This window comes from Schistocerca americana, chromosome X, assembly GCF_021461395.2.
Source record: "Schistocerca americana isolate TAMUIC-IGC-003095 chromosome X, iqSchAmer2.1, whole genome shotgun sequence".
In the NCBI taxonomy this organism is placed as follows: Eukaryota; Metazoa; Arthropoda; class Insecta; order Orthoptera; family Acrididae; genus Schistocerca; species Schistocerca americana.
This window is the reverse complement of record NC_060130.1, coordinates 967,776,169-967,802,943: the sequence shown is the minus strand read 5'-3', so window position 1 is coordinate 967,802,943 and position 26,775 is coordinate 967,776,169. Positions and strand designations below refer to the sequence as shown.

Here is a 26,775-nt window from a genome sequence, read left to right as displayed (position 1 = left end):
AAAACAAAATAGCATTATTGCCATAAAAAAGGGCTTGGTAATGAAAAGTAAATCTTCCAAACAAAGTGCTGTTACTTTATGCGAAATGGCATCTCAGAATGTTGTGGAAAAAAAATCCCTGATTGCTCATGTGGGTAACAAGAAAAAAGACTGGAAGTTGAATCAACAAGTGAAGAAAGTGAAACTGAAGGAGGCCTATCTTTTAATAAGTAGTGATGAAGAAAATGGGAGGAGGAGGAGGAGGCGGCAAACTTTTTTGAAGCCAAAGATGAAATTACAGTTGGTAACTATGTTCTGGTAGCTTTTGCAACAAAATGTAAGATAGTTCATTTTATTGGCCAAGTTACCAAAATGAGTGATTTAGGAGATCCAGAAGTGATTTTCCACAGATGCAAAAATAAGACAAAGCATGGCACCACATTCTAATGGCCTGATAGAAGAGATGAGACACAAGTTCCATCCTCTGATGTCATTGCAGTGCTGCCTGAGCCTACTTTGGGTCACAAGGGAGACCTGACATTTGGTGTTACATTTGATTTATACAACATTCAGTGACTAAATAATAGTTAGGGCCTAAGTGTGAATATAATAAGTTGAATTAGGGCAGTTTAGCATTAAACACAAATTGCCAACAACTTTAGTTCAATTACCATGAAAAATAATAGAAAGTGAACTTATAAAATGAATTTTTCTTTTCTCTTGAGACTAGATATTTTATTATTTTTGTTAAATTGCCTACTAAAGAAAAAAAATATTACTTTTGTAGAATTTAACCTAATAAATTACTGGCCTAAAACAAAAATAAATCTATGATGCATTCTGTTTCAGTGTTTTATGGTTTAGGCTAACACTTATTTTTTAGTTTAGCTAACATTTTCTGTGTATTTCATAATACACACAGAGGTGTGTGCAAAAAAGTTCATATCTTGAGTAAAATTTAAGATATTTTAATAATTTAAAAATCCTCAAATTCAGTAAAAACTAGGTAATCAGGTCACTTACCCCAAGTCTCTTTTACAATTCTCTGTATGGGTACAACAATGCGGGGTTACACTTGCCCCGAACCGTGGCGCAAGTGTAACCTCGCAACACACAATTTTTAAAAGTCAGTAAGTCAAACTCTAAGCAAGAGAAATTTCAAAATCATATCTTCAATAACAAGTTGGCAATTTTGTGTCAAAGTTGAACTATGCCAAAACGTGGTTACACTTACCCCACTTCACCCTAGGAGTTTTTGCCTGTTTATCTGCTGCCTTCATTATTCCATCTCTCAAAGTAACAACAGGAACATGGTTCTCATTTAGTCACTATTGATTGCCGATCTTTTTTGATGATATAACTGAAGTAATATCCCTTATTATAACTTTGTGTACCTTTAACATGAGTGTCTAGCTACTTTTATGAACAGTAGAATGTAAATTTTGCAGTTTTGTTCTGAAAATGTAAATGCTTCATAAACCACACACAGCAGTAAGGTATCTCTTTACAATACTAGTATATCAAATCTCTGAAGATGAATACTTAAGGTTCCAACATGTACAATGTTGGAACAGGAAAGGGAGGTAATGACAGTGGCACATAAAGTGCCCTCCGCCACACACTGTTGGGTGGCTTGCGGAGTATAAATGTAGATGTAGATGATGTCACCAATCAACTTCTAACTTGGTACATGGCACTTACTATTTCTCAAATTTATTGTCCTTGGTGTGCTTTTTGTTGAATGTAACTCTTCTGGCATTCTTGATCCTTCCACCACTTTGTTGCCTTTATGTCCACTAAAGTCTCCTTTGATGAAGCATAAACAGAATTTTACATGTAAAAACTGGTTCAACAAACTGAAAAATGCACTCTTGTTATGTACATGTTGCCAGTGTTTGTGCAGTAATCTCTGTAAATTCACAGTTATTCATTCAAGCCTATTTTTGGTGCAACATTGGGAAAGAAGACCTACTGTATTGCAAGATATGCAGAGATATTTAGAATTTTATATTCAAATTGTATGTCACAGTTGGAGTTTCATATTGTTTGGGATATTGAGAACACACAACTCTGGGCATGATTGTTAAATGCTGTTGAATTTGTACAGGTATAACATGGAAAACAGTTACCTAACAGTAGGTGATTCAGGTGTGATTTCCTTACTTTTTTTTGTTTGTAAACAGGGCATTTTTGTGATTGAGTCTGAAACATGGATTACATAAGGATGATTCTAAGGGACTGTGTTCAGTTTGATATTAATAAATGTGGCACATAGTGAAACTTTTGTTTTCTAGAAAAAAATGTATATCAGACTTAATTTTATTTTCATTTGCTGCAATGTTCAGACTTCAAAAGCATATGTTTTGAACTACAGTTCCTCAGGACTTGCTTTCTGCTCCTATAGCTTTCAGAAAACTTGGTGTACTTTTATTACTGTCAAAAACTGCTGCTAATTGAGGCACACAACACAGGTAGGCATGCACTATAGCTGGTGAGAAGTATCATTGGGCAAAAACAGCAATATTTCCCATTGTGTGTGGGAAGTCGTGCACTTAAGCATGTATTTGCTATTTCCAATGGAAGCTTCACATGTCAGGTGTGTGTTCTTCGAACTGTGGAGTGTAGTACAGAATAGAACGGGCAGAAAACTTAGTTTACACAGTGGAAGTACTTCCCCTACTTAAAATTTTCTGACTGTGTTTGAAGAGGGTATATCATGAAAAATGCAGAGGAGTTTCACACATTGGACACGATACCTGCAGCATGTGTGAATTTTATTTTCCTGGCATTATTTGTTTGGATATGAAATTAATGATCACATAGGCTCGTATTTTGGTAAAGCTAGTTGTGGGCTGGTTCATTGGTAGAATACTGGGAAAATGCAATCAGTCTGTAAAGGAGGTAGCTTGCACAACATTCATTTGACCATCAATGAGTATTGCTGAAGTGCAAGAGATGGAAACCCATGTAGTCTGTATGAAAATCTTAAAATAGATGTGGGGGAAGTTTGCTATTGGTAAGTATTTATAAGCCTCTGAAAGATGTTTTACTGGAAGTTACTGCTTTGTAATTTCTGAAAGTTACATACATATTCGTCAAATTTTTTGACCACTGGGTAATTGTTTTAAGTGCTATGTGGATACTTGTTTCGATAGTACTCATTTTTATGTAAATATTGCCAGCTCTGCTGTGTTATCATGAATGCTAATAAAATATGTGAATAGAATCAAAATCCTCGGCTTGGTTGATGTACTTTGTTGTTGGCACATCAACATAGACCGGATTACTGTTTCAGGTTTGTCACTGCCAAGCTTTAGTCAGATGCAGATAAAATGCTGTAATAAGAGTGGATCAGTAGTACGGCCACCTTAATGAAGGCCACTTAACAGAAATGACTGCAAAATTGGGATGTCTTGAATGGTGACAGTGTCAAAAGTCCAAAAAACTAGTTAAAACTAAACAGCCAGAGACACATCATGTATATTTATCAAGTAGAACTTGAGTGTTGTGAATCAGTGACAGAAAAAGTTGTCTCTGATGTTATCAGAACTTCCATCAAATATACTATGAAAAAGCTGTAAATCCTTCTGTATTGCTTGGATTGGAATTGCCTTTGCTGAAAAGACTTTCATGCATTGATAGGAGTGTGCAAATGACAATCAAATCTTCCCATTTAACATTTCACTTGTTTTCCACTAATGAGTTTAGACAAATCCAACCTTACATTTTACACACTTTTAACTCTCTCAAAACTTAAGAATTAAGTCATTGTCACATGATTGACCCTACAAAATAATTTTCAGGGCTTTTTGGAACCTGATGCAACTTAATGGACATTGGCTACGTACTATATAAAACCAGAATTGGTGTTGAATATCTTTTTGCTAAAAGTTTGGTTACAAAGTTTATGTGCAAGGAGCTGACAAGTGAATGTCAGCAGATCACAAAATTGGTTGAGAGTATTGTTCATCCCACTTCACACGTGATGAAATTATTTACCTGGACAGTGTTTCCTAGTGGCTGGTGAAGACCAGGACCTACTTCTGCAAGGCTACACCTTCCATGTCTGGTTTGAGATATGCTGGTACCTGTCTCAATTATCCTTCGTCTGTCGAGTTATTAAATATCGATGGCATTGTCAGAATGGCAGTATATTTACGAAGAATGTTAGTGGCGAAACCTGTAGTGTGGTCAGTTAAAACAATTTACTAGCTGTCTGCAGTGTTTTCATCATTTAATAATTTTATTCACTTAAATAGCACCATCACTGGTTTCAGACAGATGTTCATTGTCAGGCATCTGTTAACATTGACACACATTTACTCTTGTTCACATTACTACTCACTTTCTATTCCTTTTGTGAAAATTCCTGGAATGTTGGTGCCCTACAACAAAAACATGTGAGAAATAGCCTTTCTAACTGTAATTGTACCTACTAATGATTGAAAACAATATATGTAGATGCAGAAAAGTTTTTACATTATTTTTATTTGTTATTAAGTAAAGCTACAGTTAAATAGGCTGTTCCTCACATTTTGGTTGTAGGGCACACCACAAAGGGAATAAAAATTGAAAAGCAATAGAAGCAATAAATATGTACCTTAATGTGATCAGCCATCTGATAGTGAACATTTTGGTTGAAAACAGGCGAGTGCTATTTATGTGAATAAATGGCATTATTGAAAATGGGTGGTTGCTGTTTCCTTCTCTAAGAATTGATCTGCTTAATAAAATATTGCAAGAATTAAATGGGAAAATATTTTTAATATTACAAAATACTGTTTTAATGGTTTTATCTAGTTTTCAACATAGAATTTGTAGACATCATGGAAAATGTACCGAGGCTTGGGTCTTCAGATGAGGAAGGAATACTACACTGAATGTTCATTCCACCCACTAAATGTTCTGGGGCATGTTAAGAGCTAGCGCCATTCTGACATATACTAGCATTGCCAACATTTTTCAGTAAAATAATATGCCTACCAGTTGAAAATGAGCAGAAGTTTAAAAGTTATGCAAACAGCATATATATTCAGAATGAGATTTTCACTCTGCAATGGAGTGTGCACTGATATGAAACTTCCTAGCAGGTTAAAACTATGTGCCGGACCGAGACTGGAACTTGAGAACTTTGCCTTTCGCGGGCAAGTGCTCTACCATCTGAGCTACCCAAGCACTACTCACGACCCATCCTCACAGCCTCAATTCTACCACGGCGCCCTGGGTTTGATTCCTGGCGGGGTCAGGGATTTTCATTTGCCTCGATGACTCTGTGTTTCTGTAGTCCTCATCATTTTATCATCATTCATGCAAGTGGCGAGATTGGACCGAGCAAAGGTTGGGAATTTGTACTGGTGCTGATAACTTCGCAGTTAAGTGCCCCACAATCCGTTCATCATCAATTATACCAGTACCTCGTTTCCTACCTTCCAAGCTTCACAAAGCCCTTCTGTGAAATTTGTAAGGTAGGAGGCGAGGTACTGGTAGAATTGAGGCTGTGAAGACGAGTCATGCTTGGATAGCTCAGATGGTAGAGCACTTGCCCCCTAAAGGCAAAGGTCCTGAGTTAGTCTCGGTCCGGCACACAGTTTTAATCTGCCAGGAAGTTTCATATCAGCGTATATATTATTTGTAACTTCTACTGAACACAGTGGCTGTCATGTTAAATAAATTGGAGGCCATAACCATTGGGAGGCTGAAGTACATTTGCAGATAAGTGCAGCTAACAACAGTCAGTTGTGCTCACTGGCCAGCCTTGAGATCCAGAAGATAAAAACACCGGTAGGTCAGTCATATAAATTTTGTGGTGATGACTATTGAGAGTTAACACTGGAAACTGAACTCATTGAAGCCTTTCTGCTCTCATTGAATCGTGGCGACATACAAAGCTGATAAGTTTTGAGTGGAACACACTGTATAGGGACGTGGTGAATGAGGCAGTGCAGTTATTAAGGCGGTGACTTCATATTTGGGAGGATTGTGTTTAATCTGCCAGGCCATCCTGATAAGGTTTTTACTAAACCATTTCAGGCAAATGCCAGGACAGTTCTATAGCAAGGCTTCATCCAACCACCTGTCATGTTCTAATATTGTTAATAGTATGTATGTGTATTATGAGGTACACATTTCCATTTTATTAAGATGAAAAACCCTAAGGCATTATGAGATAAAAAATTTGACTGTCGGCTACCTTTCTTCTGTGATAGACAGGTGCAACATATAATCTGAATGGGACTGTCATTACCCCTCTAACATAAATGTGAATATGAATTGAAATTTGTCCCAGGGGTCATAATTGTTGAGTTGGTGTGTAAAGGACTAAAAAATTATGTTGCCTAACAACGTATAATGACTGTGGGGGGAAAAATCCAACACCAAAAAATAATTGATGTCGAGTAATGAAATTTTGGGAATAAATTTGTCTAGGTAACATATTTGATTGAAATTGCAAGATCACAGATTAATGTGATGTGATAAGTCATTGTAGATGTAAAATGCTGATAGACTTATAACCAATGTAACTGCCAGAATGTTGAATGCAAGCATGTAAATATACATGTATTATGTTATCGGTGCCAGGTATCAGTTTGTGGGATGGAGTTCCATACTGTTTGCACCAGGCTGGTCAATACAAAGAGCTAATGCTGTTTGTGGATGATGCTGGAGTAGTGAGATAACTGGCACCTCCTGGTCAACACATGGCCATGGCTGGCACTGAGGCAGAACCAGCTTTCATCAGAAAACACAATAGACCTCCACCCTGTCCTCCTGTGAACTCAATTGCTTGACACCACTGAAGTCACAAATGGTGGTGGTTTGGAGTCAGTGGATTGCACACTTACAGGGTGTCTGGTTTGGAGCTGGCTATGAGGTAGCATATCTGTAACTGTTCATTGTCACTGTATTGCAAACTGTTGCTCAGATGCTGCTGCATTTGCAGTATGATCCAACAGTCATGCGCCAAACAGAATGGTCTTACCTCTCGGTAGAGCCATGTAACCACCCGGAGCCCTGTCTTGTTGAGACTGTGTATTCTTGTGACCAGCAGTCGTGTACAGTGGCTACATTCCTGCCAAGTATTTCTACAATATCATAGCCCTATTACATGACCTCATTCAACCTCAGCGAGGTGTTGATATTGGTATCTTTGTTGCCCTAAAGATATTCTTGACTAACATCAACTCACCATGTCCAATCTCAAAAGTAACTGACACTCATGACCATTAAAGCATGTATTTAAAGCAAATGTGATTTGTACCCTCCTAGTGGTACTACTAGTGGCACTCTTATGCAACTGCCACAAAATTTGTATTAGACATCTTTCAGACATAGAAATAAAAAGTGAGAGAATTGTCTTGAGATGAGTACCTAATAGTTTTTTTTAGGTTGTAGGTAATCAATGACAAGTATAGCAAATTCTGTATGTCCAGCCTCTTCATTTGTGGAAGCTTATTCTTCCTGTATAGGTACTCGATAGGCAGTCTGAGGTTTCCTGGTGTTCTCGTAAGGCGTAGAATTCTGGTCTCCCTGGGTCTCGTAAGATCTCCACAGTATTTTGGCAGCTAGTCTAGTTGCCATTGAAAAGCGGTTCCTAATGACTGCTGCTCCGCTTAATGTTGTGTATACTTTGGCTGTTACCACCTCCACCTCAAGATTGTCAGCATTCTTTCCCAGTTCTTGGGAGTGGGTAGACACTGTCATGTGAGTACAACAGGCTAACAGTGCATCAAGAATTGACATATGAACCTATGTGATCAATTTATCAGAGAGAGACTGATGATGCAGCAATGCTGTTTAGTGAAATGACTAAACATAGCCCTGACACCAACATCACTACCGATGATAGACATCAAAAGTATTGTGGAATCAGCCACCTGCACGGTGAGTGATGCTGAACAAATATGCTGTGACAGAGGCTGCATGTTCACTACGGCCACACTACTGTAGGGTGGATGTTTCAAATTTGGAAAAACCGGTCATCTGTGTGATGTGTGGCAACCCAGATTGTCTTCTGTGTGCTGGCAGTGGGAATGCTGTTGCTCCTGCACACAAAATGTAAACTGAAAATTGACAACCATCTCAATTACGTGGTGTATACGATAGGAGACAGCCGAGCAAGTGGTTCGAAGAGAAACCCACCAAACTTCTTCGCAGGACATTTGATGTGAAAACTCTAGAGAAACTTCAACCAAAAGCTGCTGCAACACCATGACATTTTTGTCCAAAGTCCACAAAGAGGACAGCCCACTGCAGTCAGCAATAAAGTAGTAGCAATATACATATGGGCCCAACACCTGACTTCAGTCCATTTGTGGGGAGAAATGCCAAGACAACACCTGTAATTACTTTCATTTTGTACGTCATTTACAGGAACATCGCTGCAATTATTCAGGCCCACTGGTGAGTTTTGATGTAGTGAGACTAACCTTACTACAATTGTTTGTTCTCACCTTAACTTGCTTCCTGTTCAATGGAAATAATTATTATGACACAGTGTCACCACGTGTTGTCCTGTATCACCAGTTGCAGCAAGTATGTTAATGGAAGATTACAGAACATTTGGCCACTTGGGCAGGACACCTATTAGTTACAGATAACACATTTCTCTGTGTAGTTCATGAAATGAATGAAGATGTGAATGATGATACGGAAGGTGGGTCTAAGATCTGTAACTGGAGACCTGTTAATGAAAGATGCACACTTGGCTTGGGTATTCCATTACACGAGTAATGTGATAAGTGTCAAGTCACAAGAATACAAGAAGAAACATTCTTGGTTTCAAAATACAGATACAGTGAAGAGTGTGAGCAGCAGCTACATGATCATGTTAATCTCAGTTTTCTCATTTGTTTCCCTTTCTATGTGGTCACTGTACAGACTGAAAAATGTTGAGGAAAGTCTTTAACCTTGTTTTACTCCCTTCTCAACTGCTGCTTCCCATTCATGCCTGTAGACTATTATAAATGCAGTAGTAGGGTTAAATTAATAATTATTTGTTGAATTATTTTAGATGAAACCGCAATTCTTCAGACAATATATAGGAGACAAAATGCATAAATAGGACATTAAAATGTCCCTCCTGAACAGTATTGAATATTTTATAAAAGTACACAAGGTGGAAAGTACATGCTGGAAAGTTTGTTTTGCATTGGAAGGAGCAGAAGCTGACATTATATTTACATGGAAAATTATTATTATTATAGTTTGAAATAGCTACAACCCTATTGAATCTAAAAATGCACTGCACTGGGTATGATTGATGTTCATTAAAGAATACACACAAAACTAGAGCTTGTGGTTTTCGATTTCTTCATATTTATTGCAACACAGTTTTGTTTTATTATGATCAGCCTTGATGTCCGAAGTCTCAATATTTAAGCCAGATTGGTAAGCTGTACCCATGGATTAATTCATGGTATCTGCAAAGTAGGTACATGTTGTTTTGAACTTGACTAATGCACAAGGAAGTATGCATTTCTGCAACTGACTGTTAACCGAGAGGTGTTAACACATTAATGGTTGATCAGACTGGGTGTTGTGTTGCCCTAATCATCATCATTTTTCATCCCCATTGACGACCAAGTCACCGAAGTGGTGTCAAATCAAAAGACTTGCACCCGGCGAACTGTCTACCCGACGGGAAGCCCTAGTCACACGATATTTACAAGGACTGATTGTATATTTTGTAACACAAAACTGTCTGTGGTATTGATGTAATGAATACAAGTCATAAACTGATTGAATCACTAATCTGCATACTTATAGACATACCTAAGAATAAAAATAAAAATTAGTGTTGCATATTACCATGAGAAAATGCATAATTCTAATAACAAAACAGTAAGTTGATTTAACGATGACATGTATTACCAGAAGACAAAATTATAGGTATGATTTCATGTTAACTATTCTTACTTCCATGGGGATTCCCATAGCCCACCAAAATTTGCTGAAAACTTGAGTTTTTCAAATTGACTAATAAAGTTTTTAGTAGTAGTAGTAGACAGTTTTGGAATTAGAAAAATTCAAGCTACTAAACTTCTGTACCGAATTTCAGGAATATTTATTTACAGAAATTATTTCTTGGTAGGCTAGTTAGACTAGTATTAGTAATCTGGAAATTACACTGTGAAAGTAAAAGCCACCAATGTCTGGCTGAATAATAGTTTCATGAATACCTGCTTGAATAAGAAGGTAGTTATTCCATGTAGTTGTTATGTATGCTGTTTACCTTCTCAGGTGTGCTCCAAAGAGAGACAAGGTTAGGTGTGTGGACTACACTTTGAGATTTTATTTTCTAAGGGCAAAAGTTAACTCACTGAAGCTCATACCTGTACTGGCTTAAATCTAACCCCCCCTCCCCACCCCTACAGGAAGTTACATGACTAGAGTAGGATGGCAGTCATTAGTGTTAGAATCTGCAATCTATTTCCAAAGTTCAGTGGCTACATAATCACGTGGGGTATTTTTAACTCAGGTGTTAGCAGACGCACATATACTCAATAAGACAGTGTGTGACACTGGAAGACTTTAACGGGTTGCAGGGAGGGACAGTTGGTTGAAAGGTATGTGAAAATCATGACTGTAGAATTTATGTAAAAATGCTTCCAATGTATCAGAGCTACTGTGGGGTTTATTAAACCCACACGTGTTCTTATGGGTTAAGTATTGACAGAATTGCATAATAAGAGTGCCAGTAAATCTCAAAAGTAGGGTTTTGTACAGTGTGAATCTGTCAGACTGATACGACAGAGCATATGCTGTCACATTTATGTGGGAGTTTGCTGGCTTAAAATAAACTATTCTCCCACATTATTGATATAGCACTTTCCAATTTGCATTACTTGTACAACAAATACTCGGAGTAAAATGGTGTATAAGTATAGAATTAAATGATTGCGACTACTTCCTTCAGTTGAAATTCATAGTGATGAGACCACATAACATAAATCGTGCAAAATGGCAACCAACCAAAGAATAATAAGCATTGAGAGATGTAAAGAGTGTTTCCAGTTGAAGGATACAGACAGAACACGATAGCAGTGCTGCTGACATGACAGCAAACACCACCCTCCCATCTGCGAACTTCAACCCTTTGTCTATCATTAATATCTACATGGGTACTCACAAAAGTTGAATTATTTTTTAAAAGCTATATATTTTCAAATTGTTTAAAAAACAACCTTATCCCATTCAAAATACTCTCCATTACAACTAATATGTTTGTCCCTCTGGTGCTTCCACTGCTTGAAACTTTTTTGTAGTTGTGTTAAGAATTGGCTGACAGCTCCTCCCTCGTTTTTTCTTAACTTTTCACGGTTGTGAAATCGATATCCTTTCATGTGTGAAACTAAAATAGTCACATGGAGCCAAGTCAGGCGAAAAGGTGTGTGGGGTACTGGAGCCTTGCCATTTTTAGCCAAAAACTGTTTGAGATGGCTGTTCGTTCAGGTGTGTTTTGGTGGAAAAACTAGTGTCCTGTCTGCCACAAATCGGGTCATTTTTGACGAACGCTTCCAAATAAAACATTTTTCAATGCTCTTGTGAGCACAAGCTCTCAAATTTTTTCAATATTTTCATAGATTCAAGCAATTGGACATTCAGAACAAGGGTCATCGTCAATCGACATCTTGCCATTTTTAATCAAGCAAACCACCTGTACATTAGAATTTTTCCCATAGTGTCATCTTGGTAAGCTGTTTCCAGTATTAAAACAGTTTTAGCAGCATTTTTACCAAGCAGAAAATTAAATTTACAGCTGCACGTTCTTCACTTAAAACTTGCCATCATAAAAAGCGAAACAAGACCAAAACAGCGCTAGCAAAAACAATCACTTCAGGTGAACAGAAGAAGCCACCCTCTGCGGGTCCGTGGGTTAGAATAGGCCAGAGGTATTCCCGCCTGTCGTAAGAGGTGACTAAAAGGAGTCTTTCACTTTTTGGCACTCGGAGTTCCGATCCCATTCTATGGGTTGACCTGCAACTTTCAAAATTCTACAGATGTGGGGGCCATATAGGGAAGGACGCGTTACATGGTGCACGAGTTATCCATAGTGCCCTGAGATTCAACTATTTGGACGAGGACACTTTCCGGTGTATGTCATCTTCTTCCATTGTCTTCTATTCTCTTTTAACCCCCCCATGACAATATTGGATTTCTCTGCGCCCAATATCCAGCACGGTAGCCAGTCCGTTGTGGTGGGGCTGTCACGTACCCATTTGTGGTAGCCCCCTGACAACACAGGGATTGCACTGCTGATACCTGAGCTGTAAACTCCCCATGTATGCCAAGGAGTAGATGCCTGTCTTCCTGGGGCATCATGCCAGTTGGCATTTGCTGTGGCTTGGTGGCGCCTGTGGGGAGAGCCCCTTATCAGAGTGGGTGGCATCAGGGTGGATGACCCGCAATGAAGCGGACTAAGTTATCTCTTGCTGGTGATCGTACGGTACCGGCAGTCTCTAGGCAGGGCAAGATCGAATACAATGCTGACAGGTATGACCCTAAATTGTTTACCTTCCTTGCCACACCGTGGGAGGAATGTAGAGCTACAGAACAGAGCCATATTCGCCTCAGTTTTTAATCTGTTAGCAGAACTGATGGGGACTCCTTTCTACCTACGAAGCCTAAATTTTTTGTTGAACACCTGTAGGATAAGTCTGGAGAAATGACAGCGCTGCCAAAGATGCGAAACGGTGCAGTCTTGATTCAGACAGCATCCCCAGCCCAATCCCAAGCGTTACTCGCCTGTGACAAGCTGGGTGATATTCTATTTTCTGTCACTCCCCATGAAAGCCTCAATATGATCCAGGGGATCATTTTCCTTTGCGACCTCCTCTTGCAGTCTGACAAGGAGCTAAGTGCCAATTGAGAACAGCAGGGTGTTCACTTCATCTGGTGCGTTTGCAGGGGATCCAAAGACAACAGGGTTGCTACCAGTGCCTTAATCTTGGCCTTTGAGGGTGATTCCTTCCCTGAAAAGGTCAAGGTGATACTTTACCGCTGTGATGTTAAACCATATGTCCCTTCCCCTATGTGACGCATTAAGTGCTGGCAGTTCAGGCACCAGTCTCCCTGCTAGCCAGACTGCCCAGTACTCCAAAAGGAGTGGAAAATCGTGGGGTACCAGACCCTGGATCGGTTAACTTACACAGAATCTAAACATAAATTTGAAAGATTACACCCCATTCGGTTGATGTTGACATACGCTGCAACTAAATCACCATTGCTGTTCCAAGTGCCAGTGGTTCCTCACTCTGTGCAACGAACAGTGGGCCCTCCGGGCCACCGGAATACATCCGCCCCCTTGGTGGCAAATCTTCCTCCGTTGCTCCCAAAGCACTTTGGGAGCAAGCCCCCCCTCCACCCACCTACCGAAGCGCAGGGGACATTGGTCCCCCTCCCCCCTGCTGGAGAAGCAACAGCCTCTTCCGGCTCCTCTCGTGCGGAAGGGGTCCCTTGGGGGCCCTCTCTCCCAAGACTCCACTAATGCCACAGCGCACACCCAGCAATGGCTCAAGGAGCTGAAAGCTGGATGAATAGCTTCACGGTCTTCCTCCATATCTGAAGCTGCTTCAGAGAAATCTTCCCAGTGAGCCCCTAAAGAGAAGGGAGAGCAAGCAAACTAAGTAGTAGTCTGCTAAGAACCAGGAGCCTCTGGTGGCCCCAACACCACCACTCCATCAGTTCTGCATCTGAGGATGTGGTGGAGACCGTAGTGTCCCCTGTGGATCTGGATCTCACTGACGCCCCAACCACCATTGAAATGGCTACAAATACTCAATTGGTGGCAGCAGGTGACCCTGAGTCATAACCTGCATTCTTGCGGACTTCATGCCTTCCCAGCCTCCCAATACAGTCATCCTCCAATGGAATTGCGGCAGTTTTTTCCGCCACCTGGCTGAGCTGCGGTAACTGTTAAGCTCTACACCAGCTTTCTGCATAGCCCTTCAGGAAACCTGGTTCCTGGCAATGCTGACCCCTGACCCCTGCCCTCTGCAGCTATCGGGGGGTATTAAAAGAACTGTAGTGACTATAACAATGTCAGGTGGAGTTTGTGTCTGTCCTGAACTCAGTATACAGTGAACCTGTGCTGCTTCAAATCCCTCTTGAAGCTGTGGCTGTCATGATAAGGACAATGCAGGAAATAACTGTCTGTAATGTATATCTTCCTCTAGATGGTGCAGTACTCCTGAACGCATTGGTTGCACTGATTAACTCCCTAAACCTTTCCTACTTTGGGGAGATTAACGCTCATGTCCCCTTGTGAGGTGGCACTGTGCTTACTGGCCGAGGCAGGGATGTCAAAAGCCCCCACACATTTCAGTGTGGCTCATGGCACATATTCGGCCATTGATCTCTCTGTTTGCAGTGCTGGTGTTCTCCCATCTATCCACTGGAGAGCACATGATGACCTATGTGGTACTGACCACTTCTCCATCTTCCTGTCACTGCCCCGGTGTCAGGTGCACGGATGCCTGCCTCAAGGGCTCTAAACAAGGCAGACTGGGATGCCTGCTGTTACTGTTGAATCACCCCCACATGGTAACATCGATGTGGTAAATACAACAATTGTTTCTGTGGTGGAAAACGCGATCCCTCGTTCTTTAGGGTGCCCCTGGCGAAAGACAGTCCCTTGGTGGTCACAGGAAGTCGCTGAGGCAATTAAGGGGTGCCGGCGAGCTCTACCTTTAAACAGCTTCGTGCCCGCATTCGCCAGCTTAATGGACGATGGAAACAGGGGTGGTGGGAGAGATGCGTCTCGACCATTGGGTGCAGTACATGGGAAGGTGTTCCCAAGTCTGGGCAAAGGTCAAACAAGTTTTTGGGTACCAGACTCCAACAGGTGTTCCCAGTGTTCACATAAATGGTGTGTTATCTACCGACACAAATGCTGGAGTCCCTCTCCATTGCAGGTCAGATGTGCACAACTGCTTACCAGTTATGTTGCACACATTCGTAGTTCTCCTGCACACTTGAATTAATCTCCTTTTCCCACCCTTGGCAGTTCATCTCCTCCATCGGCGGCCTAGGAGAGGGCTTAACAGTTGCAGTTTGCATCCAATCCCTTCTATCTGAACTGGAGTCCTTGCATTTACCACCTATACTTGAGGTCCATTTGCGTAAACCTCCATGGTGTACACCTAGGCCGCAACTTCGCCTGGACCTTTCACGAGGCCCAAAACACGCATTTCACCCCGCAGCTCTCTGTCACTTCCTCTCAATTCTTGACATGTACGAGGCTATCTATACAGATGGCTCGATGGTTGATGGCCGTGTGGGGCATGCGGACTATGTAGACCAGCGCTCCTTGCCAAAAGGCTGCAGTGTTTACACCGCAGAGCTAACAGCCATTTTTCGTGCCCTTGAGCGTATTCATACCAGCACTGGAGAGTCTTTAGTCATTTGCAGTGACTCTCTCAGTAGTCTACAGGCTCTTGACCAGTGCTACCCACACCATCCCATTGTTGTTGTTGTTGTTGTTGCCATCCAGGAGTCCGTTCATGCTCTTGAACAGAGGGGACATTCGGTGGTGTTCGTATGGACCCTGGGACACATTGGGATAGCGGGAAACGAACTCGCCGACAAGTTAGCTAAAGATGCCACCCGCAAACTGCCGTTGAAGATCGGCCTCCTGGCAACTGATCTCCAATCGGTGTTACGCTGTCGGGTCTTCGGGATGTGGGCAGACGAATGGCGCACTCTGTCTGTCCCCAACAAGTCAAGGAGACCACGACCGTGTGGGGTTCCTCCATGCAGGTCTCTCGCAGGGATTCTGTTGTTCTCTGTAGGCTCCGCATTGGTCACTCTTGGCTGACGCATGGTCATCTGCTGCGTAGAGAGGACCCCTCTCATTGTCACTGTGGTGCAACCATGACGGTGGCCCATCTGTTGTTGGAATGTCCTCTTTTAACCGCTCTCAGGTGTGCTTTTAATCTCCAGGGTGATTTATCCTCTCTTTTAGGTGACAATGTCTCTATGGCAGATCGGGTTTTAAGTTTTATTTGCGCAAGCGGCTTTTATAGGTCCATTTAATTTTATTACGTCACCCTTTTTTGCACTGCATCTTTTAATTAGTTTTGTTTTGTAATTCGACTCCATCCTAATCGTTTAGGCTGGAGGTTTTAACGTGTTGCAGAGTGGCTGGCTCATCCTATTATTTTTGTGATCAGCCAGCCACGATCCTATGCTGTACGGTTTTAATTCTTTCTGCCTTTGTGCTGTGCTGTGCTCAGTTTTCCATGTTTCTTTATTACTGACCTTGGGGATTTTCTTCCCCAAGGAATTTTTATCTTGTGCTTCGAATGCCTAATGGATGGTTTTGCTGTGCTCTGTGTGTTTATGAAACAAGGGACCGATGACCTATGCAGTTCGGTCCCTTTAATCCTCAAACCAACCAACCTTGACATGTACCAAGGCGATGATGTGGATTACACAGACGGCTCGGTGGCTGATGGTCACGTCGGCTTTGCATATGTCCATGGAGGAATATTGAACAGCATTCCTTGTCAGATGGCTGCAGTGTTTCACTGCAAGGCTGGTGGCTACATCTTATGCTTTTGAGCACATCCGTTCTTGCCATGGGGAGTCATTTCTTCTGTGTACTGACACCTTGAGCAGCCTACAAGCTATCGACCAGTGCTACCCTCATCATCCTTTGGTAGCAACCATCCAGGAGTCCATCTATGTCCTGGAATGGTCCGGTCATTCAGTGGTGTTTGTGTAGACTCCAGGAGATGTCGGAATCCCAGGAAACAAACTTGCTGACAGGCTGGCCAAACAGGCTGCACAGAAAACGCTTATGGAGATTGGCATTCCAATAACTCACCTGCATTTGTTATTATGCCACAAGGTTTTCCAGCTTTGGGAGATGGAATGGCATAGTCTCAGTACGCACAACAAACTGCATGCCATTAAGGAGACTACGAATGTGTGGCAGTCCTCCATGTGGGCCTCTTGCAGGGAATCTGTGGTTCTCTGCCAGCTCCGCATTGTCCAAACTCATGGCTACCTCCTGCACTGTGAAGACCTGCCTCAGTGTCAATGCGGCGCCCATTTGACAGTGGCCCATATTCTGGTGCACTGTCCCACTTTGACTGCCCTGCGACGAAAGCTTTGCTTATCGGACTCATTGCCACTAATTTTATCTGACAACGCCTCATTGGCAGATATAGTTTTACGTTTTATTTGTGAGGGTGGGTTTTATCATTTAATCTAAATTTTAACACCTGTCTTTTGTCCCTCTGTGTCCTCCACCCTAGTGCTTTTAGGGTGGAGGTTTTAATGTGTTGCAAAGTGGCGGGCTTCTCCTTTTTCTTCTTTTGGTCAGCCAGCCATGGTAATCTGTTTTGTCGTTCGGAACAAGGGTCCGATGACCTAGCAGTTTGGTCCCTTCCCCCCTCCTTTAAACCAACCAATGAACCAGAACAAGCCAGGTCAATAACTTGGAGAGGTAGTCTAGGCACTGATGTTTGTTTTCTGTATGTCATGTAGTTTTTGTGCAGGTATCTTCTGAACCAGAGGTGCTTATTAGTAGCCCTGTATGCCCTACCCTCCCCATGTCAGAAAATGAAATGAGAAATACTCTTTTCATATTGTTACTTATAAGACATAACTAAAATGACCATACATTGTCTCTGGAAAAAGCTGTCAAACGGTCAACTGTTGGTATGAGAAATATACAGAATACAAACTAAACAGTATTTTACTCTAGTAATTCATCTTATTGCACCCAGTTTCTAATATCTGAGTTAGTGGCTTATACTCATGCTTACAGTGAAAGTGTTATGCTGTTATGGCATTATGCACTGTCAAATTTCCTAAGAAAAGTGTTACAGAAATGTGGGGTGGTATATTTTCATTGCAGCAGTTGCAAAAACTTGTCATTTCTCAAACTATTTAAAGATCAGTCCATTATTTTGAATATGTCATTTGTTTGTTGTTTAGTAATTGAATTATCGCTTTCCATGCAGGAGTCTCCTGCAAAAGAAGCCAAAAAACGTGGCCGTGCTCCATCAGAAGATAAGAAAGAAGTGAAAAAAACTGATGGTGCTACTCCTGCTAAACGTGGCCGTGGCCGGCCTAAGGGCTCCACTAAGCGAAAAGGAAAGGCTGCTGCCAAGGTATGAGTATTTTAGGACTTGTTAGTTTTTAACTTGCCTTCTCTTCTTTCAGAGTATAAGAACATTATAACTGCTTTAGTTAAGTAGTTACTTGAGTCACAGGAAGCTAGATAGCCAAATTGTGTTCCAACCAGTAATGTCTTGATTTCAGATAGTGTCTCCATAGCAGAAATTTATCTGGGGTCATCTTATTTTTGTGTACATGAAAACAGAACATGTAATTTGAATCTCCAGCATCAGATTACAACTGTCGGACAATTGATTTTGTTGACCATTCTACCCCTGTTAAGTGAATGTACTGTATATTGCAATTTGAGAATTGGGGGTAGAAAGATCAAATGTGTCTTACCGGCAAGTCAGTAATTGTGGGTGCCAAGTCTTCGTGAAGTACTGCACTGGGGTGCCACAGCAGGTCTGCTGGTTGCACTGTTGACAGCACTCAGGTCCTACAGTAAAAGATGTTGCCAGAGATGCCAGAGGAATGCCTCCAGTCGCTGCTCAGAAGAGAAGCTACAAGCATTGTGTGCAAGTTCAAAATAAAAAGGGAATGCAGAAATAGAACTTCTGGGCACATACCTTAATTGCTGATCAGGACAGTAACGTGTTATTCGACACGCTTAATAATGATTAAAGTAATTGCAGTGCCAAATTTTCTAGTATCCTGATAACGTCATTCTGTTCAGTTGACGAGGTAGTGGAGATCTCCCGAGATTAACTGACAAAAAAGGTCACTGTTTTGAGGAAAGTAGTCTCAGTAGAGGAAAAGAGTTTAGTGACCTGTGTACTTGGCAGCTACTTATGTTTAGTCCGCAGTGATATTTATAGTTTTAGTTGTATATGTAGAAGTGCCCTCCAGTTGTTATTTGAAGAGTATGTTATTATAAACTGAAATTAAATCTCTCCTTTGTTTACATATTTCTTAAAATAATTCTAGCATGTCTGTTGTCTGGTCCGTAAGCATCACTTGCTGCAGCAGCAGGAGAGGTAGCTGTGCTATTTTGGTCTGGATTTTGGTTTTGAGGAAAACATACTTAGCCCGGATAGTAAACACAGTGGCTGTGAGGAAATTGGGAATTGATTAGTTTCCATTATCTCCAACCAGCCAGAGTCCAGAAAGTACATTATTGTAAGTAGTTTGAACGTGATTGTAATGTGGAGACTTGTTCTTCAAACTGAACTTCATTTATGACCCTCATAATTCCCAACACTTTCTTCCACTTCATGTTTCGAATAGTTCTGAGATGTAGTGTCCCAAGTGAATCTCACAGATAAGATTCAGTGTCAAAACTGTAAATAATGCTCATGTGAGCATATAAAACTAGGTACAGGTGAGTGGCAGGTAGTGCTTGGCAGCTCTACTGGCATCCTGACGGAGTGGCCATAAGCAATCGTGTATTCTGCTAGCAGGCCTGCTGGCAGAACCTGGTGTTGGCCGCTCTGCCGGCAGAGCTGCCACTGTCAGGTGCTGCCCGGTGCGAGAGGCTCCATTGCGTTCGTTCTTCTGTCTGGTGTGTCTGCCAGCAGACTTGTCATGGCATCCCAGTGAGGCAGGGCCCTTAGAGTAGCATACTTTCAGATAAGTGTATTGCTGTTGTTACTGCAGTTAGTGATTGTTCTACTCCATTCTGGGAATGTTTCATTGCTATTGAAATTGGTTGCAGATCTAGATTAGTCCTTACATTCTGAAAATAAATTCTGCAGGTAAAAGAAGCAGTAATATACTTATCATACTTCATACGCTAAACTTTAAAGAAGGGATTGTGTGTGTTGTGTACAGTGAATAAGGAATAATTTCTCAACTTTTGTCCATGGAATGAATTGGGCATTTGGGGAAAGGGGGAGGGGAGGGAGAGACTATAGGAATTGGGCGGGATGGGGGGGGGGAGAGGGAGAGAGGGGGGGGGGGAGAGAGAGAGAGAGAGAGAGAGAGAGAGAGAGAGAGAGAGAGAGAGAGAGGGGGGGGGGAGATAGGATTAATGAAACCTCTGTAGTGGAATTAATATAGAAATAAAATTTAATGAGTAGAACAGTGAGTCACACCAGATTTCTCTTTGGATAGTATACCCTGTGAACTATTAAAGAGCACTTAATGAGCTGACATAAAACTTATGGTTATCAATGAGACACACTGAAATTATGTCAAAGTGCATGGAGTCATATTTACTTTGTAATAGTTACAATACCAAAAGATGAAATGGGAAGATGTATCAATGGACATGTATTACCATAAAGTGGTTGTATATAGAAATTATTGTTGCTTCACTGTTTTTGCAGCTCTTCCAGGGATACTTGGCCATAGGGATTTATTAAGCACAACTTCCTCTACACTGTTAGATTTTGATTATCATTTGGTACACTGGTCACATTTCGAAGAACACAGCGGTTCATTACAGGGAAAACAATAAATTATTAATAGGTTTCACTTCAACCTTAGTGCAGCTGATGTGCATTAGGTATTGGTCTGAAAGAAGTATGTATGGCAATAAGGCACTGAAACTTCTTGTGAGTTGGAAACTGCAGGACACAAGGACTCAAACCTGTAATCTCAATTTTCCTGGACAGGACTCTGTCCTATGGAGTTGTCCAGGCACAATTTAGACCGCTTCAATTTCACAAGTATCTTTCTCTTACTCTTCAAGTTTTGCAGAAGCTCTTTCGGAAGAAATGATACTGTGGAGAAGTAGCTTAGTCATGACATAATGACTTGTTAAAGGGTGAATCTTTGATTCAGCTTGTGTGTGTGTGTGTGTGTGTGTGTGTGTGTGTGTGTGTGTGTGTGTGTGCGCGTGCACATTGTTTTGACACTTATTGGTATATTAAATCAGTGTACTAGTGCAGTACTCTGTCCAGAACCTTGCCTTTGGTGAACAGTGCTCTTATGTGCTGAGCTGTGAGGAAGGGTCAAGAGTTCTTACATAGATGTCGGTAAGAATGTTGTCAATGAATGGTGACATTCTAGGTTAGAGCTTGCACAATTTTAAACTGCCCACACATCAAAATGGCACATTCATAGCGGTAGAGCACTGAGTGAGGTCACTTCGCAGTTATGCCTGACTTGCAGTTGGGGTGAAAGTGATTTGGATCACTGTTTGGCCATGCAAATCAGTTTTCAATAATTTCCTTCAGATCCCACAAGGCTAATGTGAAAATACTTACCCGTTTCCTTCCTCAGTTGCACATACACACTCTGTTATTGCTGCTGCTGTGTTAAACTAATATTTTTACCTCCATTCTGGTGCAGACACACATTCAGTCTGTAAACAGCCTGTATGCTGTAGCTAAACCTTTTCTCTGGAATGTCCTTTCTTTGTGTGCTCAAGGCTGGTGAGGTACATAAGAAAGCTTCTGTGAAGTTACTGAAGCAGGAGAGGTACTGGCAGAATTAAAGCAGTGGCTGTCGGTCATATGTTTTACTTATATAGCTGTCAATACAAGTATTGCCCGAAAACAGCAGCTTATTTGGCAGGAAATTTTGAAGCAGTGTACACTCAGTGTATGAATGCCCCACATATTGGGTACAAGTTGTTGGATTGTAACCAGTAAAGACCACAACTCCTGTTTCTTGAACAGAGATAAAAAAAATGTTTTGATAGACTGTGGCCACATTTGTCATCCTGTTGGCATACTCGACCCATATTTCAGCGGCAGAGTTTTGGTAGCTGATAATATCTACTCCCTCTTATGGCACCAGATTGTTACCTGATGAAATAGCCTTCTCTGTGTGAGTTTCCTGCAGATATGTGGCAGAACGACTACTGGCATCACTTCATGATGAAGTCTCGTGTTGTAGACTCGAAATAAGGTTTGCTTTAAAACCTGATAAATCGGTTGTTTTGTAAAGTAATAAATTTGCTTGTGATTATGTGGTTTTTGTGCTAATGAGGCTGGTTTGATACAAATGTTTAAAAATAAATAAATAAATAAATGTTTTTCATGAGCAGCTCACCTTCTCAACTTAATGTCCTTCGTGGGATATATGTGATTCAGTAATCATTGAGCCGTTTCATCCCATCGAAAAAATAGGTTCTGTCAAACTCTGCAAAATACTCGTAGGCTGAAACTATCACTTCCTCATTCGATAGAAATTTTTTCCCAGCAAGCCAGTTTAAACTTCAGAGACAGGAAGAAGACACTTGGGGTTAAGTCTAGTGAATTGAAATTAAATTCAAAGCCCAATTAGTGCACTTTTCCATTGTCACTGATGTGTGGGATGGTGCATTATTATGGTGAAAGAGCTCTTTATTGCGTGCCAACCTTACTTCTTATTTTCCTTCTTTTTTTCTGCCAGCCAATGTAACTGTCCGATGCTCCAACAATGAAGCATAATAGTCTATGTTTGTGCTTTTTCCAAGGATTATTCTGTGGAATCTCTAAAGAAGTGGCTATCACCTTACCAGCTGAGAAAATGGTCTTTCTTTTTTAGTGCTCTTTCACCAACCTTCATCCATAGTTTTGACTGCCATTTTAGCTCTGGTGTCTAATGATGGATCCATGTTTCAACAATAATCACAAATAGATGCAAAAACTATGCAGATTGAGACTTAAACTTCGCCAGACATTGTGTTGAAATGTTGTGCCGGATGTGCTTCTGGTCGACTGAGCAATCGTGGCATCCACCTTGCACCCAGTTTCTTCATAGCCAATTTCTATGCAGGATATTATACTCTCACTCAGTTAAGTTGCCTACAGTCTCGGTTGTCTGATGAATTTTTATTGAGTAGTCTTGCATTACCACATTGTGGATTGTGTCAATGGTTTCCTTTGTGGTGACCTCAATTGAACAGCTGGCGTGCGCTTTGTCTTTGGTGCTTATCCAGTCATGTTTAAATTCATTAATCCAAAAGTAAATGGTGTTCAATGATGGTGCAGAGTCCATGTGAACTTCATCCAATTTTACTTAGATTTGTGTGGTGCCCTAGCCCTTCAAATGAAAATGTTTAACAGCATGAAACCCAGTTTTCTCCATTTCCAATTGCAGTCGGCACACTGACCCATTCAGACAGCTGTCAGCAGTGAATTGTACGCTGTTAACTGTTGAAATTTTTTATACGAGCCTTGAAATAATTGAATGGCTGTGAAGGCACAATAAAAATGTTCCATTCTTTCGTGGAAATTTAACAGACTTAAGAAGCCACCCTTTTATATTATTTGTAAACAAATAATGGAATATTTAGTCATGTGAAATTTTTTAGTATCTACTTGCCCTTGAGTAAAGGGAAATGATTTGGGTTTGATGTTATCCATTTTAGTTGGAGAATTCTAAAATACTCCATTTTCTGTAAGATACATGCTTTATTTTTATGTAAAATTGTGTATGAAAATAAGACATGTATTAGATTTTTGGAGGTGGTTTGTTTTTCACTGACTTACGAGCATTTGAGGTACAGGTTTCTTGTAAAGAATTGATGATGTGAAGTAGTGTCAGAGTAAGATGTTTCTTGTAAGTGAAATTTGTGAACTATTTGACATGTATCTTTCCTGTCAGGGTAGTGCTTCTCCTAAATATTTGTAGTATTGAGAGTTTAAAATTGTCTGAAAGAAACCTGGTACTGGAGTGGTGTAATGTTTGGAACTGATTGAAGCTTCATTTACTTCCTGTAATTCATAAATATACTTGTTAGACTTTGTAGGTAATTAAATTATTGTAAGTTACAACTGTTGCAATCTTGTTTTATCATATACCATCAGTTGATTGATATGTTTCAGATAGTAAATTTTATATAAAATTGCCACAAAACTTAAAAATTGCATGTTTTATCAAACAGAAACCTGGCAACAGAGCTCGTGGTCGTCCCAAGAAGGAAGATAAGAAAGAAGAATCTGGCGGGGATGAGGAGGAAGTTGATGAGGATGAAGAGGAAGAAGGGGAAGATTAATGAGCAGTGTATGATATAACCCACACTACTTGACAAGTGGTTTAGATCAAAATAATCTTGAGATTTGAAAGTGCATTTGTTTTCTTTGGAACTGTTTGTCAAGTGACAGTGTGGTAACATTTTCGACAAATCCTCTTCCTTTGGGATCAAAATTTGATAATGTGTGTACTATGTTGTGAGTGGGCAATATGTTTATTGCTTGGGCTCTTAATCTGTATGTTCAACTATTTAGGGAGTGAGTTTGTGACCATAAGGTTTATGTCTTTAGAGGTGTACTGAATTGACAGTTCAGATGCAGGGGAGGTGGTGTGTTCACTGCATTTATGCATGTTTTTTAACATTGTCATTTTGAACTTTGTGTGTGGGCTGTGTTAAACTGTACAGATTTTATAAGTCCTTAACTATGGATTAGAGCCTGGAGACACTTCACTCCATTGCTACACATTTGGACACAGTACAGTTCTTTCTTAAAATAGTAGCTCCTTGTTCCATTTATACAACTATGTTTAAGGTTTCCATTTTAGATTTCATTGAAATAATGTGCACTACAGTTTCATTTCCTGTCGTTCCCCTTTTGTTCCTTCTTACAGGTTCTTGAATCTCATATGCGTGTACCTGTGAAAAATAAGAAATTTGTACCTGTTAATGTTGCAGTATGCCTATAGGCAAGCAAAGTAAGTTAGGGAGTTGCCCAAGAGTGCAAGGCATTTGACTGGTCTTGCTTCTAATAAAATAACACTGCAGTTGTTCCCTTTCCCATTTTGTATAAGTAAATTTATATGAGGCAACATTAAAAGTTTTGACAAGATGTTGGGGGAATTACATGGAAAGGACTGTTGCTGTTCCATTACATTATAAACAGTGGCCAAGCTTAGTTCCACAGTATGGGTGGGAGATACCAACATACATAATTTTTTATGCCTGTTCTTTGTGTTTTATCCCAACCTTCAGATGAGTTCTCAGCTAAATGAACACACTGAAAATATTTGAAGTTATTCATTAGCAACTTTCTTATATTGTAGAATTAGTTCATTGCGAATAGTTGTTAATTCTTTTAAACGGTCGAGAATAATCAGTCATTTCACTGCCACATACACATGGATTTAGAACGAAGTTTGAGTCCTGTTTTGTGTGACCTACTATGTTGACAATTTTTATTTGTAGTGTGTGCAATATGACACTTAATTTTGTGACGTGTGTCTGATAGGAATCATAGTGTTTCAATTTATCCTCCCAGATGTATGTGAATCTGGCGATATTTTATTTTATGATGTATTCATATGTAAGTTAGTGCAGAATCTCAATGAATAGGATTAATTTCTTTTTAATTAACAAGGACTTTTTAAGTTTGTCAGCTCAGTGAAAAGTGCTGGCTGTATTCTTTCGTGGAAGCTGCATATTTTCCCTCAGTGAGAATTACAGTATTTAGCAAACGTGAAGTGCACAGCATTACTTCGTCTCACAGGTATCTAGAAAAAGATTACATGTTGGGGATAATTCAGAGGCAATGACAGTGTTCAGCTTTTTGTGACTAGTGGATTACAATTAATGTATTTTATTTATGGAACTGTGTTTCACTTTACATTATTCACTGTAACAGTCAGTGTTATTTACCAGAAACACCTTATTTTTCCTTACTAGTTTATAGAATATCAGCACTACTAGTTGGAAACTAAATATAGAACATTGATCACACACATATTTTAAGCTTCTGCAATATAACAAGAATTTCGTTAATGGGAATCGTGTGTAGATTTTTCAAGTTTAGAGATATATCGGTGTGTTCAGCCTTTTTATTTTACCAGTGACTCGGAGGCCATTTGCAGCCATTGTTTGTTTTCAGTAGGAAAAAACCAGTATTTTAATGTTTAAATTCTATATTGTCATCAAGTCTATCAGGAAAACTGTGGAAAATAAACTACAGAACTTGGAATCCTGGCATTTCATTTTTGTCATAATGGATTGATGGATAGGAGAAACTAATCCAACATATCAGCCCTTAGCATGTTGCCTTAAAACACATGCCGCTGGCACTGAAAATTGTCTGTGTAGCAGACATACTCTACTGATATGTAGGAATGCAAATACCATACTTCTGAACATAGAATAAAACACCAGTAATGGCATCTGTTAGGCTGGTCTCTCAGAGCAAAAAGACATTAAGGCTTAAAAAAATTTGTAAATTTTGATTTGGAACACTAAAGTAAAAGGACTGTTTCCTCAAAAACCAGTTGCTATAAATGTTATGTAATAATGCCAATGAGTCCAGTTTAATTAGTGCGATTGGCTATTGCAGGTACTTAACATGTGATGTAAAAAGTAAACATTGTGATCTGTATGGCATGGGGTACATTTACACTGCTGTTACAGGTAACATCAGCAATGTGATTGAAGTTTTTAGATTAGCTTCCATCTGATCTATAGTATGTCATTGTCGTGGTGACAGTTACAATGAAGTGCTGCGTGTGGTTGTTCGAAATCTGGTGTTAGGGAAAGAGGCCACTGGCACCAAAGTTTCTAACACTTGTGCTGTCCCTTTCTCCCAACTTGTATATTCTCTGCACACATTTAATTTTCATGTAGAGATCTGTAAACAGGTGTGTGTGATATTCGTAAGTAGGCAATATTGCTGAACATTTCATTAATGAAGCATACTAAAATATATGGATCCTGTAGTTAAAGGCTGATATTTGGTAGGAATCTGATAGTCAGTGTTTAGCCCCATACTCTGTTTTATGTATAGATTTTAGTAGTATATTATATCACAGAATGCTTAAGATTCTGTGCTAGATCAGTAGCAA

At 40.3% G+C, this 26,775-nt stretch overlaps 1 protein-coding gene across 4 annotated transcripts in view; it reads left to right on the top strand.

The window, feature by feature from the left end:
- Nucleotides 1–25,907, top strand: part of LOC124555176 (high mobility group protein HMG-I/HMG-Y-like) — a 36,635-nt gene extending 10,728 nt beyond the window's left edge. For all 4 annotated transcript variants that reach the window (XM_047129004.1, XM_047129005.1, XM_047129002.1 and 1 more), the window contains exons 3-4: nucleotides 17,949–18,098; nucleotides 23,864–25,907. In XM_047129004.1, coding sequence (XP_046984960.1) covers nucleotides 17,949–18,098; nucleotides 23,864–23,974 — 261 coding nt within the window. In that variant the 3' untranslated portion in view covers nucleotides 23,975–25,907. The remainder of the gene's footprint in view (nucleotides 1–17,948; nucleotides 18,099–23,863) is intronic.
- The last annotated feature ends 868 nt before the right edge of the window (nucleotides 25,908–26,775 follow it).